Below are 19,407 nucleotides of genomic sequence, written 5' to 3' on the forward strand. Positions count from 1 at the left end.
TTGTTTGAAAATGTTCTTAGACTATGCTGACTTTTCCGAAATATATTGATTTAGAATTTTCAATTTTTTTCAGGTTTTGATTTACATACGTGCATTCTCCCCTGGTAGATGATGTTTTGAATTTTTATCATGTTATCAATTAATGTCGGTTTCACGTTGCCTAGCCACCCGTATTAGTTTATAATAGATTGAGGTTTACTCACATCATCGCATTCGATTCGATGATAGGAGCGCATAGTTTTATAATTTTTACACAATCGAAGTGAAAAAGAAACCCCACGGCACGTCTCAAAGCATAAAAGAATATCCTGGGACGCGCATTCTTCAGCAAAGGTCGGAAGATCAGATTGTGAACGTTAATCGAGGCGTCGCATTCCGCGCGAGCCTCTCGCACCACACGACCTGGGATCGAGCAACGTAAAGACAACATTACGTTTACGTTAACTTGGGCTAGCTCTTGTCGAGAGCGGGTTTCTCCTATGCCCCGACTAACCATTACCCATTATTTCGTTGTTGTGCTCTTCTCTTGGCGTACGTGTTTATGTGTGTGTGCGTGTGCTTTTTTTTCGGTCAGGCCCCGATCAAAATGTGATGAACTCGCTTGCTGATGGCCCCGGTACCTGGCGCGCGGCCCCTCTGCCTTCCCTTTTCCTCCAGCTGCTATGGCCGGTTGAGATGAGATCCCAAACTTACATGGCTGTAGTCGAAATTCTTTAATTTCGAATACCTTTCCTCAAATGGCATTCCTAAGGAATTACGATTGGATACTCGTAAGATTTCGAAATCACATAATATATATTTTAATACCAAATTCATGAAATTGTCACAAAAATGCACAGTTCATGAACGATGTGAACCCGTTGCTTTTTATATGCATTGGTCAGTGTATAGTAGGTATTCTTATAAAACGTTAACTGTCATTTGACATTTCGACTAATATCAAATTAAAATCGTACGGTTTATTATTTCAATACATAAATATGGTTGTTCATAGTGCACGTCGTCGTATTATTATATAAGACTGTTTTGACAACGTTAGTTGTAATTTTGTAAATAAAGATCACTACGGTTCATATACAGTTTCATTTTATGTATGAAATGTTATTTGGCTTAGATTAAATAAAAATCACAAAAGCTGCTTTACTGAATTCATGAAAAAAGTAAAACAATTCCTGCATATTTCATAAAATTGGCAGATATTTTGATGATTACGCGAACTGGGTGCATCATTATTGAGAGAATGCACTGGCCAAACGGTTTCATCTTTAAACATTTAAGTGGATTCGCCCGTTGTTTAAACACAGACTTGGAATTTATTGCGGAAATGAAAATATCAGAGTTCCTGTTTTAAAATGATTAATTTACTTCATTCGTCGTCGTAATATAGCATCAACTAATTGTCATTGCTATTAAGCGACAAGTTATTATAAGTTTATGATTATTATAAATGCTATTGCTCGGATTCATAGTCATTGATAAGACAATATATGTATTTTCATGTCACGGCTACCGCCGATATGTACATATGTAGGTACTTCGGATTGCAATTTACCGTCAAACTTCATAAGCCGATAAACGGTAAATGATTTTTCCTACTACCGGTATACCGGTATTTACCGGTATATGGAAAAAAGTATTTTTTCGTGGACTAGATATCTGTATGTGGTTACTATTCCTAAAAGCGTTAGCCTAGATTGAATCGTAAATAATTGAAAATAAATCTCAGGTGAATAATGTCATAAATGCATAAATGTTAATTCGTAATAATAAATAAATATTATTTTTTACCAACCATATTAATTTATTTAAAGTTTGGACCATTTATTTTATCATATAAATATATACCAGGAAGGCCTAACAAGTAAACCCCAATGCATCTTCCTGGCTGCATGCTGCATTTTTATTACATAAGTCGCTGAATTACGAAACACTGAAAACTCGAAATTAACGAGACATCTATGAATTTGACCTTGTACATTAATCATACTCAAATAGTAGTGACATAGTAGGTAGGAAGGTATTTAGCCAATTTAATCGAGGAACCGTTTCAACAATGAAATCAGAAAAATTGCCAAACTCCGATTGGAAACGATCGACCTGGAATCACCCAGGTCTGACCAGCAGCATTACAGATATACTCAGAATAAATTCTTTTAAATCGAGGTCAACTCACGGGATCGAACCTGGCGCCTCTTGGTCATGCTGCTGGCTATTTGAAAGTTTCGATCATAATTGAAACAACCGTCTGTTCGCATTTATTACGATTTGGTTGGTCTGTGTTGCCAGTGAGTTTATCAATTTAAAATTGCAACCTAATAAACCATAATGCGCCATTTGCATCGATTTTTAATGTAATATTTTGCAATTAAATGTGTGTATATGTAGTTACAGTCGCGATAAAATAATTTCCGGCAATTACCGCCAATGGCCAAATTTGAACGAACCCCCGCGAATAAATTTTTGAGATCGGTACGAAATTTGAAAAGTGAACTTTTGATGGGAATGAATTTCGATGGGCATGGTCGTTGTATTTGATAATATGTAATTAGTGGGGATGTATGCGGCTACACCACCTGCCCAAAGGCATCGTATCCGAGATTGCATTCTTGTGTCGGCGGGCGGCTCGCATTCCTGCGGCGGCGGCAGCGACCAGTCCGAGCGCACCCTCCGGCGCAGCTTCTCGCCACGACCGGCGTGGCTGCTAGAATCTACCCTCTTCCACAACCCTCCACTACAACTCGGTATCACCCCACTGAAAATCAACCCGAGCCCTTATCGCCACGGTGACTTTGGCGAGCGGACAGCCGGCAAATGTGACCCACGCAAATCTGAGGGGAAACAGGGGAATCGATCAATTCCACTGTTTTGGCGCCATACCCCAATTGGAATCAACTTGGATCAGAATGCTCCACTCAAAACTCGCGCAATCAACAGTCAAGTCAAAAGCTCCAAGGATATACGCATCGGGTGTTTCGAACTTTTTTCTGTTACTTACTCATATCAACACGTGATACTAAATTTATACAGTGCCGACTTTGGACATTCTGAAAATTAATCAAAAAATGCAGAAATCTAAAGTGTGCGATGGCAGTTCGCTCGGTTGCAAAATGTGTGTCGGCGATAAGACTTCGTCGCCGAATGTAACACCCATCAGCACTCATAACGAGGAGTTGTACGCCTATCCGAATTACGAGACCATCAATAGATACAAAAACTCGTCGTGCTCTTGTTCGGGTAACTTCAAGCAAGGCTTTTCGAGTAACACCAGCCGAGATGTAAAATCTTATGGGCCGTCGATGAGCTTAAAATCTCCGCATCCTGTTATGTGTTCTTGTTGTGAGAAGAGACCTCGCAGTTCCACCGTTTCAGGACAGTCGCTCGTTTTTGTTTCAAATAATGCGAATCGCGTCAACGATTTCAGCAAAATGTATAGGCGTGGAAGTAACAACAATGCCAAAACTTACGGCAGAGCGTGTCAATGCAAAGTCGACAAATCTCAACAACAGCTAAATAATAAAAAGAGCGGCGATTATTGCGGCTATAAAGAATGTTCGTACAGGTGGATTGAAGATGTGAGGAAATACAACGGCGTGCCAAGGATAAGAGATACGAGCTGCTCTTGCTGCGTAACTGAACATTTTCACAACACTTCAGTATGTTATCGCCCGAATAAAATGAATTTGAATGGAATTTGCAGCTGTATAGAATGTACTAAGAAGTTGAAGAGTGCTCCTTTACAAGTGGGCGTTGACGAGTGCGATGGGAAGGTTTCAGTGAGGGGTGCTGTGGACAGTGGCATATCCTTAATTCAGAATCATCCTAACATATCGCACTATGCTAGAGACGTGTATGCTAAAGAATTGAGGTACGCTGAGCCCAAATATGAGAATGTTTTAAAAATCGCTGATCCGGACCCTAAGTACGCTAATGTGGCGGAGACTAGTCATAAATACGGAGACCGAGTGGGTCCTGAAGGGGAAAACTCTCAAGATGAGGTCCAATATGAAAATGTACCTTCGGCCAAGAAGCAGAGGGCCATCGCATCCAGGATCTTTTCGGCTTCTGCTAATAATTTGTATTTGGTGTCATCGGTGGATGTGAAGTGTTGCAACACGGATTATTCACCCAGTGTTAGCATTTATTCCGCTAATCGCAGTGGTACTTTTCCGCAATATTTGCAGAAGGAAGTGAGAGGTGGTGATTTGAACAATCTCAATTATGCTAAAAACGTGTTCGAAATAAAGAACAGTGCGAGATCTTCGACTACTGTTGTTGAATTAAGGGTAATTAATTAGATTTTAAATTTATGTTCGTAAGTTTTGCCTCCTATGTACATAAATGTTCAGTTTTCAACTTAGATCACGAAATTTGGTATACTATCTCATGGTACTTTTTGTACCCTAGACGTGTTGTAAAAGGGCTCAGAGTCCGAACAACGCCGGGCTAGTGTGCAAGTAGTCAATTTTTTTTAACTTTCATCAATAAAAATCCAATACCGAAGAACCCATATGCTAGACGAAGCCTAGAAAATCTCAGTTTTGCCAAACAACACCGACTGCTTATTATGTATAATATGAATATTAATGCATTAATATTTCAACATCTCTGGAATTTTATTTATCGCTTACCATCAACCGAACTAATAATTAAACGCAATACATACGTATGCACATATCATTAAAATTTCATAAATGATTTAAAAATAATTTTTGCATTATAAAAAACCTTCAAGTTTATAAACTTTGTATGTACATATATCCACACTAATACATATCTATGTATGTACAATATCCATTATGTGATATACTTAAATTATGTGTGTTTAAATTTTTTATTTCGTCATTAAAATTTATAATTATTCTAATGGCATACTTTTTTTGTTTGCAGGCGAAGAAAGAAATGTGTGAAGTAAAACAACAAAGGCTTTGGTTAGCGCAAGATGAATATAAACACCTTAGTAATGTTTTATCAGGATTAGCAGTATCCAGAACAAGTTGTGAGTATTTTCAAAATTATGCAATGCTTTATATTCGATTATTGTGGCACACCATGGACTCCTATCATGCTAAAATGGTGCAAACTTAAACTTAAATAAATTATTCACTGAGTGATATTGTTTTATTATATTTAAAGCGTTATAATAACTGTTTATTTTTTTTTATTGTAGTATGTTCTTCTGCAAGTAGTGGTAGTGCTAGGTATGATCCCGATTTATTAAGATCTGATGTAGCATCGGCCAGAGAACGCGTTGCTCGTTTACGAAGAGAACTACAACAAGCACGAGCAGAGTTGACTTGCACTCAACAAGGAGTAGACACTTTACATTCGTATGTATTATTATCACATGCAATTTCATATAAGACCGGTTGAAGCAAATGATTAAATTTTCTACTATTTATTTAAATTTACAGAGTTGAACAAAAAATGAGCAATCAACAAGGATGCTATAATATCACTGAAGTACAAGCTATTGTGACAGAATTGAGGAATATACAAAAATCTCTTAATTCTGGCGAAAAAGAAAAAGCTGAACTTATGCAATCATTGGCAAAACTTAAAGACGATTTAACTAGGCTACAATTAGGAGATGTATCACCTGAAATCTCGACGTTGAGTATACCTCAAGAGAAATTAAGCACCGCTTCACAGACAGATTTGTGTACTGACCTTGTACCTATTGGCACAAGATTAGCAGAGATGGCTAGAATGAGGCTGCAGTATGACGAATCTAGAAAAAGAATACAGCAAATACAACAACAACTGGCAGACTTAGAAGAAAAAGTTCAACCAGGCCAGGCTGAATCTGATAAAGATAGATTACTTGTTTTCCAAGAAAAAGAACAACTTTTAAGGGAATTAAGAAGCATTACCCCGAGGACTAGATCTAAACAAGAAATGTCTGACATTCAATTACAGTGCAAACGATTGGAACAAGATCTAAAAAACAATTTTGAAATGTCAAGTAGATGTATTGCAGATAGATTAAAATTACACGAAGAAAAACAATTACTTCTTCAGCAATTGCGGGATGCGTTGCGTTCTATGACAACACTAGAGTTTCAATTGAAAAATTTGTCCGCCAGCACCCTTTCAGTTTCTAGTAGTTCAAGTCTGGGATCTTTGTCAACTACGAGTAGTAAAGGATCACTTAGTTCTGGACTTAGTTTTACAGATATTTATGGTGGACCTCAATGTATCACTGCACCTCTTCCTATGGACAAGCCTATAGATATGGTAGATTTACACAGAAGAGTCGAAAGGTAATAAAAAATAATTTCATATATGTATATTAATTTTAACTTGGAAGTTGAAACACTATTGAATAAATTAAACATTGAATTTTAGGTTATTACGTGGATCTTCATCTGGTTCAGGCTTAGCAACTGGATCAGGTTCACAACCTAGTCTTAGTCCAAGAAGTAGTTTAAGCTCTGTGAGTCCATCTGCATCACCCCCGACAGCACCTCCACCAGCATACGATTTACTTTCGATTAATCCTCCATCACTCGATAGAAATCACTTAGAAGAGAGGCTCGCTGAATTACGAGCTAATCAAAACGATATTAATTTAGATTCTGTGAATATGAGTTGTGTCGGATCAAGATTATTTTATGATGGAATGAAATTAGGAGAAAGACAAGAACCTCCATTATCACCCATTTCTGAAACACCTCCTCCGTTAACAATTGATCAAGAAGAATTATTACAATCTACTTCTGGCGCTTTATCAGGCACGCCTTCTTCGAGTGGTAATATTTTTAGAAATTGCACACTTATCTGATTTTAAGTTGTTTTTTTTTTGGTGCAGATTTTTTCAATTTCTTTATTTTTTACAGTTTTAAATAGTAGATCAGTGTCAGCAGCAGTTAGTGATGAATCTGTTGCTGGTGACTCTGGCGTGTTTGAAGCTTCGTGTAGATCGAGAAATGCTATATTGACGGCACCAGCAGGTATTTTTTATTGCATTATATTTTGTTTATTTAAAATTAGAACAAACTAACAAATTTTCGTTAAATCAACAATTTTTCAGAGCTAACAGCGCAAGTACAAATCAAATTACAATATTCACAAGAAGAACAGACCTTGTATGTGGGTGTACAAAAAATACGCAACTTACAAGCTTTATCTCTAAAGGATGATGAATCTGTGTAAGTATATTATAATTTGTTTTCTTTAATAGGACGTCTTTGTTGCCTTTTTTAATGTTTATATTTAAAAATTTTAGTTATATAAGAGCTTTGCTCTTACCGGCCGTCAGAGAAGCTGGAGCTCCTCTACCTGTTCCATTAAGATTACCATTACCATTACCAGCACCAGCGCTTCGAGCCCAAACATTGCGTCTACAAGCATGTAGACGTCATCATTGTCTAGTGAGTAGTTTTATTAATTTTGTAGGCATTTTTGTATTTGAAAAGTTGACATAAGTATTAATAGTCTGTGATGACCTTTAGCCAACAATTAGTACCCTTTGTCATTCTATGCATTCCAGTAATTGCTGTTGAGTGCTAGTTGTGGACATTTGGGTACGATGAAAAAAATATTTATAAAATTGGCGAGAGCGATCATATTAATCTGAGACATTGAATATGTTTACACTGCAACAAAATCGAATACATACATGTGTATTTTAAATATGTAATGCTAAATGGATATTATTTTTCTAGGGCTTGGTACAAGTGAGCTTGGCTAATTTTACTTGTGACACAGTTTCTCTCAAGTGGTATAATATTCTGAGTTTACAAGGCACTGATAGAAATGAACCAGAAACAGTCATATCTTTACCATGCAGAGAAGAAAGTTCTGATGAGAGTACTCTTATTTCATCTCAAACCTCAACACTTACAAGAAATCAAGGTAATATTTTATATATTATGTCATATTATGTGAAGTGTTAGTTAATACATATGTAATTGAGTACATTGAATTTTGATATTTTTTTAGGAAATGATGGCGTGTCTATACCAGCCACAGTTGAAAGTCCAAGATCATCCGATGATGAAGAAGACGAAGAAGATGAAAGCAATTTACAAGAAGATGAGTCTCTTTTAATGTCAATTACTAGAGAATCATTTCCTGATGATCAAGTTAGTATACAAATCTGAATTTATTTTACTGTATAAATACATATGTACATCACTCATAATTTATTTCAATTCATTTTTATTTTTAGATATCTAATCAAGAGTATTATTTGGAACAAGATGAAGTTTGTACTGAAGATAGTACACAAGGAGAAAAAGAAATGGACGAAAATGTATTGTTACCGATATGTACTGAGGAAAAAGAAACAAATACAGAATGCAACTTTTGTCCAGAAGGTCCAAAGAGACGTATTACATCTCTTATGAACACTGATGATAGATTGTCTATTAAAAGATCACAAACATTTTCACCCACACCACAACTTGCAAAGAACCAGTACATATGCAGGTAAATAATTTATTATTATAAATTAATTACACATTCAACATTCTGAAATTTAAGCAATTCTAATATATGTACAATATTTCGTTTTTTAGACTGAATAGATCAGAATCAGATTCATCCATGCCGTTGTATAGACGAGCTGCGAACACCGGAGCAACCTTTGACCGTCACTCAGCTGTGCGTCGATCACTACGAAGAAGCAGAGTACCAGGTTTACCGGGAGTGGTGTCAAGTCGTACAACAGCTGCCCGCACATCTCATACACCTCGCACTAGTTTAGATCTGGAGTTAGATTTGCGTGCCCAACATCATCGATTAGATACTCTAAATCAAGAGATAGCCGGTCTCCGAGACCTCAAAAACAGGTATTTAAATTTTTTTAATATAATTTTTCTTTTTTAAATGGTAAAAAGTATATTAATCATTTTTATGTTGTTATAAAGATTGGAGGCTGCACGTGAAAAAGGTGATTCTACAGTAGCAAGTTGGGCAAATGAAGATCAGGCATTTGTACAACTTCTGGAAGAAAATGCAATTGGTGCTGTTGTTGGCAGTACAAGTACAGGCACCGTTGGGCACAGCATAGAGAGGGCTGAAAGACGAGCTGCTAAAGCACTGCAAAAAACTTGCAGAGATATTTATCGATTACGTAAAACTAGAGCACCACGTGGTAAACCAGATCTTATTACGTTTAAGTAAGTACACATCTTTTATTATGTATATTATATGAAACATTTATTACTAGAAACTAATAATTTTGACTTTTAGGGAAAAAATGGCATTCTTTACTCGTTATCATGCAAACATACCAATGTTACCTGTAGACGACGATACTTTGCTTGAACATTCCACTGATACTCTTAAGCAATCTGAGCAAATCGATCGTCTTTCACAAATATTAAAAATAGAAGAATTGTATTTGGAAACACCCGATTCAGTCGAATATATAAATAATTTGAAAAAATTTGAAGAAATATTAGAATCTGGCGATGAGCAAGAAGCTAATGATAGATATTTAACAGACATTTGGGACGAGTCATCTGATATTCAGGTGGGTTACCAAGTGAGAAGAAGCGGACGGTTCAAAAATGTAGTGGAAAAATCTCAAATGCTCGAAAATTCAATTGTGTTTGATAAGGAAACATCTTTAGAATTAAGTGAAAACTCTAATGTGCCAACAGAAAACTCGAATTGTCTTAGACCCCCGTTGGGTAGCGACAATGATGTGCTGTCAACCGTTAGTTTAACTGACAAAAATGTAGATAGTGTGAATGAACATGGCGTTGTAAAATGTGACAGTGGGGATACAAATGTTAGTGAGAATAGTGATGATGCAGCGAACACAAGGTATAAATATGTTGTCGATAGAGTACTTGGAGTACAAGTATGAATTTTGTATATTTTTAATGTTATTTGGAAAACATCTCTACTAGATTATATAATAAAGTTTCATTAACAGCTCTTAAAACGTTTACGGGTATTCAAATACATATATGTACATACATACATATTTATGCAAAAATTTAATATACATAGATATTAAAAAAAAAAGAATAAAATCATCGCTGGTATAAAAAGATTTATTTTTTAATATGTACTTTAATAAAGTTATATGTGATGATAGTTCAATATGTATTTTTAAAACATTTAAAAAAATATCGAATTGCATTCTAAAAGCATATTGTATTTAAAATACTAAATATATTATTTTATACAAATTTTATGAAACACCAAATTGTCTTATAAATAAATACAAGTATGAATGTAGTTTATATGAAATTGTTATTGTTCAAGTTGCCTTTCAACTTTGAAAATTGTTATTATTGAAATATAATATAGTTTGTAATCCAACAAAATTGAATAGTGTCATACACACACATAAGTACAACATTTCAAGTGCTCTTTAAAAATGTGTCTTACCTGTATGGATCGTTATAATTAATAATAAATAAACGCTCTGTGCCATAAAAATGTATGGTTTGTTGATACAAATATTTTGTCTTAGTTATTACATGGTGTTCCTGATCCTGACACTTGTTTTTATTGTTCTCGTGGAGATTATTTGCTTCTCTTTTATTTCAACAAGTTTTATCTTAATTACCACATTCTTTTATACAATGCAGGAAAACATTATTAGAAATACTTGATTCAAATCTACATAAATGTAATCAACTTCGACTTGATAACAACTATAGTTATCTAATTATTTTACATCATACAATTATATTTTGTATTATAACGATGAATCGCAGCTTACTCAATGCAGTACATACATATATGTACTAAATCATTTGGATTCAAGAAATAAATACATATTTATTTAGCAAGTTTTGGTGATAAGTAATCACTTTGAATTTGTTTTTTTTTTTTAATTAACATCAATGATAAGGATTTTCCAGAAATCAAATAAATTTAGTCTAGTCCGAATGTGCCTGCATTGTGCTTGTAATACTTATTTATTAAATTTAGAGACTGGAAGTCCCAAGTGCATAGGTTGAATCTTAATATTTTTAGGTTGGTCCATTATTCTAAAAGATCAAATTTTATACTTCTCCGATTTGGATTTTGCAGTTGACGAAAATAGAAATGTTATTGCGAATGTCGTATCTTATTTATTGTTAGTAATTGTGTCTGTAATGGGTTAAGTTTAGTAAATTAGTTCTATATTAGTTAATTCAAATAGGGACAATTGCAATTTCTAAAAAAAATATAAATTTTACAGAAAATAAGTTATTTAGTTAACTATTATTATTGTTGTTTAATTAATACATGTATCATAATTATTAGTTCAATACATTTAAATGATAATTCTTTTCATACAAAAATGAAATGTGTTCAACTGAATAAGGTCATTGTTAAAAATGTGAGAGCAAGGTGATTTATGCAAGTTTATCAATTTGATGTGTGATTCTTGAATACGCATTTTTTTAAATGCGCTTATTCTTTTTTCCACAATGTTATCAATATGTATGTACATAGACATTTTTACGCGTTATTATTATCTTTTTTGTTTAATCCCACCGATTTCAGTAATGTTAAATAGCTTTTTAATTTATAAAATACAATTGTAATATGCGCGCTCTAAGATCGCGCACGCCACATATTTCTTCTAATTCAGAGTTTAAACTTTACGCTTGTTTAAGGATCATATATCTATTTTTCACAAGTACGTCACATGAATTAAATTAAATCAAGTATTTCAAATGCAATTGCTGCATACCTCATGATTATATTGAAATTTTACTTCTCAATAATTCATTTAAATTTTGTATACTGTTCAATAATTAGATTATCATTGTCGTCGTTTCACATTTCTGTGAAAGTGGATAAATTAAAATTGTAAATCGTGTGTACATTTATTCGTCATAAAACATACGCAAAAAAAGTAAATGTACATATAGGTACTAAAATGCTATAGTTGATTTTTAATCAATTATTTGTCATTTGTTACTACGAATTTTTGTTATATATTTATTTATGTGCAATGTATATAAAACAAAGTGCAAAGTCTCAAATCAATCTCTGAATATATTGTGTACCAAAAATTTTACTTTGTATTATTTACTTACTAATAGCATATTCATTTCAGTACTTCAAAAGATAAAGATAAAAATAAAAACAAAATTTTATCAAAAATACATGTATTATAAAAAAAACAAATATTTGAAGTTTATTGATGTGAACATATGTACGTACTCTGAGTATAAAATATTACATGAAGTAAAACGGCCTTCAAAATTTTAAATGAAATTGGGTTGTGCAATCATTTCGACCAGCTACCTATTGTTGAAACGCCGGCCGAAAGAGTCCGAGTATCAGTGTTTCCCTCTTTTATTTCCGGCTGGTGGCTTCTGGAGAGCGAATGGACTCTGATCAGTCGTATTCAAGCCAGAACCAAAAGGAGGTTGACCACCGATTCCCGAAAATACTTGAGATGGTTGAAGAGAGTTAATACCCCAAGAAGTATTACCTGAAGTATGATATAGTATACATATGTTAAAAATACATATAAATATTTTCGAAATGAAGAAGTGAAAATTAGTTAATTAACAGAATTATTTACCCAATGTCGAACATGAAGGAACAGTTTGTGTTTTTGTGAAACCAAATGGAAGACCACTAAAACCAGAAGAACCCATATGTGAAAATGGATTTGGTCCCGTTGTTGAAGTTTGTCGCGAATTTTGAGATAAACCTACATATAAAAAATTGATCCGTCAAATATTTTAATATAAAGTATGTACATATGCAAATTCACAATGAATAAATTTTATTTATAAAAACCTAAAGCTGTCAATGGATCTGCAATTACAGCACTCGTTGGTTGAGAATTGTTTGTGCCGATATTTGAAGATTTCGATAGCCAGTCATTATTGAGAGCTTTGTTGATATTTGATGATCCATTTTTTTTAGCGAAAATGTCGGTTGGATCTTTTAATATATTGCGACGAAGAGACAAATATTGTACTTTCTGCGCCTCCACCTATTAACAATTTATTTTGAAATTATGACAATTTTTCAATAATGAAAAATTAGGAAAAAATACATTATGTAGCAAATTTTATCAATGTAAGATCAAAACTGTTTTTTTTTTTAAATTCTAGAACTGCACAAAATAATTATGAAGTATATAGAGCCGCCGAGAGGAATACCGGGCCCTGAAAAAACAATTCCATACCCAATGACAAACCAAAAAAAATCTTTTAGATATATTTTTAATATACGACAAATCTATCAGAACTATTAGAAAAATACATTAATGTTAAATGCTATTTTTTTTAAATAATCGAATAAGAAAGTATGATATCACAGGTACGATTTCACATGGACACAAAGAATGTGCGGATCGAAAAATAATAAATATTTAGCATTAAAGAAATTAATGTACTTTTATGTATTTAGAATAATATCAATATCGATCAGTCGTTGTCCGAACATGTGGCTCCTCAAGTAGTCATGGGGCTCCTCAAGTAGTTAACCCCAGCTTAGCCCCCCTCTCGGCAGCTCTGGTACTTGGTAAATATATTCTATGAGAGGGCTGTCCAAACTACAGCCTACAAGTCGCAGATGGCCTGCGACACAGTTTTGTAAAGCCTGTCACCCGAGGATTGTGATTTTACTAATTGACCCACAGATTAAAAATAAAATAATAATTTTAATGGAGTGTATTAGAAACTTAATTTCTACCACTAATCGATAATCTCAATGTTCGCAATTTCATTTGATTTTATTGAGTGTATTGGATGTGCCGCCGCTACTGTAGATATTTCAATTTTCATGCTCCGTGGAAAATCGCTTCATACATTTACAATAACAGAACTAGAAAATAATTTTTTCAAATTACTATCAATAGAAATATCCTAAATTGAAAAAACTTGGGACTCGAAGGTGTACTCAATGCTAAGTGAAAGCACATTTTCAATGAAATTAAATGCAAATGATATATGTTTATTGATAGATAATCTCTCAAATTTACTGTGATAAGGCACTACAAATATTGATACAGCTATGTTAAAAAATGAAGCTGAACCACAGCAAATCATAGAATAGGTTTTTGGGCTTTTTTCCTATTATGTATTAACAACAACATTAAAATACGAGAAACTATTGCTGTAAACAACAAAAAAAGATAAGCTTTGATTTATCTTTCTTATAGTTTTTTATTTAGTGCTTGGTAAACTCTTCCAAAAATTTATGTAATATGTACTTTATTTATTATTTTGGATGCGGCCCTCGGGTTACTTAATGTTAGACAGCCCTGTTATATGACTATTAATACATCGTGCAATTCTAGTACACTTTTATAAGAATAAACAAAGACAAAATAGCAATACAGAAAATTTTGAAACGGACCTGCTGGTGTACAGCTTGTAATCGTCCGGCAACAGCAATGAAAGATTCATGAATACGTCTCATTCCTAAAGACAAATCTAAAACAGAAAAAAATACATAATAAAAATCAAAATGTATACAGTAAAATGAAATTAATTCAGATGCTCTATAGACGGGCTTATATGAATAGTCACTAGTACTCTTGAATACAGAATTTGGAAGATTTAAAATTAATAAAATTTTAATATATGCAATGGCGCTCTTCTCTATGTGTATGTATGTATATATGAAGAGAATAACGCTGGACGATCATAAATAAATCGATAATAATAAACAACTACCAAAGTGATTTTTCGAAAAATCGACAGATCACTGTTAATTTGTTTTTATTTATTTATTTAAGTTTAGACCATTGTGGCATAATAGGAATCCCTAATGCACCACAATGGTCGAAATATAACAGAGGAAAAAAATATATACACACAAAAATACATTATCATTAAAAACAACAGCATTATAATAAAATATCAAATAACAGAATACTTAGTAGGGAATGTCATGCATCTACAGCCAGCACCAATGTAAGAACCAGCCGTAAATACAAAACATCGCCGTGAGACCCAAATGGAAGAGAGAAGATCAAAATTCCACTCATACGTCACACACAGTTATGAAAATAATGATGAGCGCAGGCTACCAGACAAATAAGTTAAAATAATCTCCAATAACATACACAGAAAACATAACATAGGCACAGCAGCAACGATTTTATTGAGAAGTTGAATAGCTCTTGGAATAGGAGCCATCCGATAATTAACTGTGCGGGCAGGAGGTACAACCATCAAATGGTGATGTCTACCACGCACATAATTATTAGGGACATAAATTCCCAATTGTTCCAGCAACAATGAATACAACGATACCACATATAAGACTAAAACAAATTAATGAGAAGTTTATCTGAAGTACAAGGGAATTATGCCTATGTAAGCACGCCCAAAAGGAAAGGAGTAGGGTAGAGATATGGGTAATTCCTATACTATTTCCTAAATAGGAAACGAAGAAATGCTTTTTGCACTTTCTCTATCACTAGAGTAATTTGCTTCATGCCGATTCTACACAATCGCATTATATTCTAGCGTCTCCCAAGCGAGTTGAAAAGACAAAGGGTTAGAGAATAACCTTGCACATCTCAAAACAAATCCGAGTCAACGAAAGGAAACGTCCGCGACTTTCTTGATGTGGTTGTGAAAGGTTAGTTGAGGATCAAAAGTGATAACCAAATCAACCATATAATCCACATGCTTTAACAAGACGGATCCAATTGAATATCATGACTAGTCACCGGACCCAGAAGGTGACGCGTATTGTTCAAATGTTGTAAATGCATTGTTAAAGGTTTGCCGAACCTTTTTTAAAAAGGATTTACAACAATGGAACAATGGATAGCACTGTGACTATCCTACCTCTAATCATGACTAAAGGCCGGATCAACAGCGCGCCGTTTATTGTTCAATTGTTGTAAACGGTTCGCCCAACTTTTTTTTTTGTACTCTAGCTTTGTAAATATAGCCAAACCGCCCCGATTCCTGGAAAAAGCACTGTCTCTATCCGCAGTCTGATCATGACAATAGAGCGAATGTGCACGTTCATAACCCATAATTACACATTTATTAATATTAAGTTCTAAACCTAAAATGGAACTGAATTCCAGGACAGCGTCAAAATTAGCTTGAAGAATAGAGGCCTGCCTCTCGTCCTTGACCGAAAAGAATAATTTGACGTTGTCAGCAAACAAGAGACATGATGCATTAGATATTACTCTATGGAGGTTATAATATATATTACATTAATCGGGATACGGAACTGAAACAGTAATCGGAACTAAAACAGTAATCGAGACTGCTGCCCCAAATCGAAATCGAAACAGGTGGTTTCGATTTGTGGGCCAAGAAAGCACAATATCGTATATTATTATATGATACATGCGTGCGCGCGCCTATAGATTACCTTACATTATATATAACATATTACTTTATTTTAATGTGTGTATCAATTTCTTTCCAAAACCACCACCCGTTTCGATTTCGATTTGCAGCAGCCTAGGGGCGGCAGCCTCGATTACTGTTTCAGTTTCGGATCGGGCACAACACTAGTTTATAATAAGAATCATAAATAGTAAGTGGACCCTTGAGTTACACCAGATCTATTAAAATATTGAAGTGATTAAAAAATACCATATCTAAAAAATTGCTTCCTATCACGAAGAAAGAAAAGCAGAGTTTAAGGTGTGGTGAAAATCCCACTTAGGCTAACATATACATACATACATGTTATTTGTTTCCTATATTTCAATTTTTGAAAGTAATGACTAACGAACTAATCCCAAATTTTGTAATAAATTTTACAACCTTCGTCAGTTACAGGCTTCGGTGATGCATCTAACTGCCTATGAGCAGCTTCTAATTGTCTCCGTAATAATCGAAGACGAGTTTCTCCCTCAGCAACCACTTCGGTTATCCATGCTACGGCATCTCCACTTTCATATTCCAAACCTAAATTTTTTTTAATGAATCAAATCAGTTCATTCTATTTTATTATTTGCATTTTAAATGAAATATTTTACATGATACGATACCATGGGGTGTTTCAGAAATTCTATGAGCTCTTTCCGCAGCTGGCATAGCAGTCGCAGCTCGGCTTCGTAAATTATTAGCTGTGCGTCGTCTCGCAGACAAAGCAGCTGTTAATTCTGTAGTTTCCCTTAAAAGGGAATCTGCTTCACTTTGCACCTATAATTAAAATAATTATTTCAATATATTGATTCTAATTTAAGCATCAACGTCACGTCAGCTTCACACGCCCTTATGTAATATGTACTTGACATGTAATACCTTATGCAATGGCCGAATCGAACATCTTGCAATATCAGAACTAAGCTGTTTGCATTGTCGCACATTAGCTTTGAAAGTATCTACTGTTGCAGCCAGTTCATTCGGTAGAGCAACTGTTTTTGGTACAGGTGCTGTATTACCAGCTCCTGATCCTCCTGATGAAGCAACAGTCCCAGTAATACCAGTCAATGTATTACAACTAGTATCCACTCCACCCAATCCAAGTGAAACTAAAATTTTAATATAGAAAAGTAAACAATTTCACAGTATATATGTATGTATGATAGCATAGGTTCTAAAACAACAACAACTATTCAAACCTGGTATAGCAAGTTTACTTAAATCTGTAGTTTGAATTCCGGGTTTACCTGTAGATGAAAATAAAATAGCGCTCATTAGAAAACGTTGTGCTGATTTCATATATGTAAATTCATGTTCATTTTACCGAAAAGTCCTGGAGCATTTGATCCTAATCCAAAGGCTGGCGGAGCAGTGGTCGCAAGGGTAGGTCCTCCAGCTCCAAATGAAAAGCCCTGTAATGTTAACTTCGTATAAAAAAAGGGAATATTGCAATAAAATGTCAATAATGACAAAAACATACCAAAGAAGGTGCAGATGTGGTTGTTGTTGTAGTGTTCCCACCAAAGTTAAAAGAACCAAGTGAAGGTGCAGTATTCGGTAATGCTCCAAAGTTAAGAGGATTGACAGATGCCGCAGGAGTTCCACCGAATGTCAAACCTAAAAAAATACAATTGTGATTTTGATAAGATACAAAAATTTAAAAATAAAACAACAATTAAATCAGAATGAAACGCTTTTGAATAAACTATAATATAGTTTTCAAATCTAACCTGTTTGAGAAGAAAAATTTTCAAATAGAATATTTACTGTATGTTTGTGTGAAACTCCCAAAATGAAATTTAATAATATACATATGTATATGTATGTATGTACATACCTGAGGGTGAATTTGTAGTATTAGATCCGAAGTTAAAAGAATTTGTTGCTCCAAAGGCTGGTGCAGATGTAGTTCCGAAATTGCTACCAAAGCCAAATGTCGATGTGGTCGGAGTTCCAAATGTCAATCCACCACCTGACGGCGAGGCTCCGAACGTCGACGCAGGTTTAGCCCTATACATTCAAAACAATTACACACAAAATTAACAACATAGTAGAAACAGAAACTATTCAAATGAATATTCCTATTATGAACGCATTTTTTTCATTGGAATATCATAGAATAAGGGTATTTTCTCATTTGTGTTTTAGGGCCATGTTTGAAGAATGTTCGCGGAACGTTACTTCAAAAAAAAAAAACACTGCGACGTAGTGACTGTGTAGATTCGGTTGGGCTATACAAAAGGCCTACGTTAGGTTAGGTATGTGTGCAGGTACGGTGACAAATTATATTACAACTAATTATTATAAACTGTTAATATTTCTCAAGTATTCAAATTAAGAATATAATATGTATAAGCAGTATTAGGGTTCATTTAATAGAAAATGACAGTGAAAAATAAAAAAAATGAGCGTAACTTACATGACGGTTGGGTGAGCTTCGACGACAATGACAGCGTACCGCCTGCGCCCGGATGCCCGCACCCGCCAAATCCACTTCTGCCAATCCACAAATCCGAATCACTAAATCTGGCAATCAACTACTAAATGGATATAGAAAAATTAATACATGCATACGTTCTATATCAACATACCAAAATTACGATATACGTATATACTCACAGCAATCAAGTAATTTTTCAAAAATTTACGTATAAAACTAAACAAAAAATAGGTTGAATAATGATTTCAGCTGAAAACGATTATTAATTATTTAATTTTTCTGATTTTCATTGGAACGATTCCTGTAAAATTGGCGTTTCCTTCCCAATTTTCTGTTGCGAACCTTTAGTTATTGTTATATCTTAGGTTTCGCCATATTGCTCACCATAGATGTCTCTGTGGTTGTTTATTGAATATAAAATTCGTATTGTTATATGGAGGATGAACGAATGAGACGACTGGCATGTTAATGCACGTGTTTATTATATGACAGCTAAAGGCAGAGTGAGTAGTGGCTCTCCGAACCCAGCCGAGTTGGTTCCCACTCGCAGGAAGGCAACCAAACTCGACCATGTCGTATAAGCGAGCCGCCACAGTTACATGAAAGTTATTCATCGTTATTTATCGTATTAAATACGATATTTGTAATATCTGACGATAGATGTCAGATATTGTTTAGATTTACATGTATCTA

General features: G+C 34.3%; 2 protein-coding genes across 2 annotated transcripts in view; one reads left to right on the forward strand and one right to left on the reverse strand.

The window, feature by feature from the left end:
• The window catches only part of kibra (WW and C2 domain containing protein kibra), a 71,715-nt gene extending 59,748 nt beyond the window's left edge, over window positions 1-11,967 (forward strand). The window contains exons 4-16 of the mRNA XM_077440020.1: window positions 4,888-4,996; window positions 5,168-5,327; window positions 5,412-6,260; window positions 6,346-6,749; window positions 6,837-6,950; window positions 7,031-7,148; window positions 7,226-7,370; window positions 7,665-7,854; window positions 7,942-8,084; window positions 8,171-8,430; window positions 8,520-8,792; window positions 8,871-9,122; window positions 9,196-11,967. Coding sequence (XP_077296146.1) covers window positions 4,888-4,996; window positions 5,168-5,327; window positions 5,412-6,260; window positions 6,346-6,749; window positions 6,837-6,950; window positions 7,031-7,148; window positions 7,226-7,370; window positions 7,665-7,854; window positions 7,942-8,084; window positions 8,171-8,430; window positions 8,520-8,792; window positions 8,871-9,122; window positions 9,196-9,817 — 3,639 coding nt within the window. The 3' untranslated portion in view covers window positions 9,818-11,967. The remainder of the gene's footprint in view (window positions 1-4,887; window positions 4,997-5,167; window positions 5,328-5,411; window positions 6,261-6,345; window positions 6,750-6,836; window positions 6,951-7,030; window positions 7,149-7,225; window positions 7,371-7,664; window positions 7,855-7,941; window positions 8,085-8,170; window positions 8,431-8,519; window positions 8,793-8,870; window positions 9,123-9,195) is intronic.
• On the reverse strand, window positions 11,441-18,787 carry Nup58 (nuclear pore complex protein Nup58). Its single transcript, XM_077440031.1, has 12 exons — window positions 18,694-18,787; window positions 18,112-18,284; window positions 17,755-17,891; window positions 17,599-17,686; window positions 17,474-17,521; window positions 17,154-17,383; window positions 16,886-17,051; window positions 16,671-16,814; window positions 14,281-14,357; window positions 12,712-12,910; window positions 12,491-12,622; window positions 11,441-12,397 (listed from the first exon to the last, which is right to left on the reverse strand). Coding segments are annotated over exons 1-12 (1,551 nt in total). The 5' UTR covers window positions 18,696-18,787; the 3' UTR covers window positions 11,441-12,242.
• Between the last annotated feature and the right edge of the window lie 620 nt (window positions 18,788-19,407).

Source organism: Arctopsyche grandis, chromosome 1 (assembly GCF_051622035.1).
Source record: "Arctopsyche grandis isolate Sample6627 chromosome 1, ASM5162203v2, whole genome shotgun sequence".
NCBI lineage: Eukaryota > Metazoa > Arthropoda > Insecta > Trichoptera > Hydropsychidae > Arctopsyche > Arctopsyche grandis.

Bases quoted from the DNA above. Each gene is read 5' to 3' on its own strand.
- Nup58 (XM_077440031.1), bottom strand. The intron at 17,892-18,111 runs GTATGTACATAC...GTATTTTTTTAG, and splicing joins TACTACAAATTCACCCTCAG to GTTTGACATTCGGTGGAACT. The intron at 17,384-17,473 runs GTTTGAATAGTT...TTAAAATTTTAG, and splicing joins AAGTAAACTTGCTATACCAG to TTTCACTTGGATTGGGTGGA.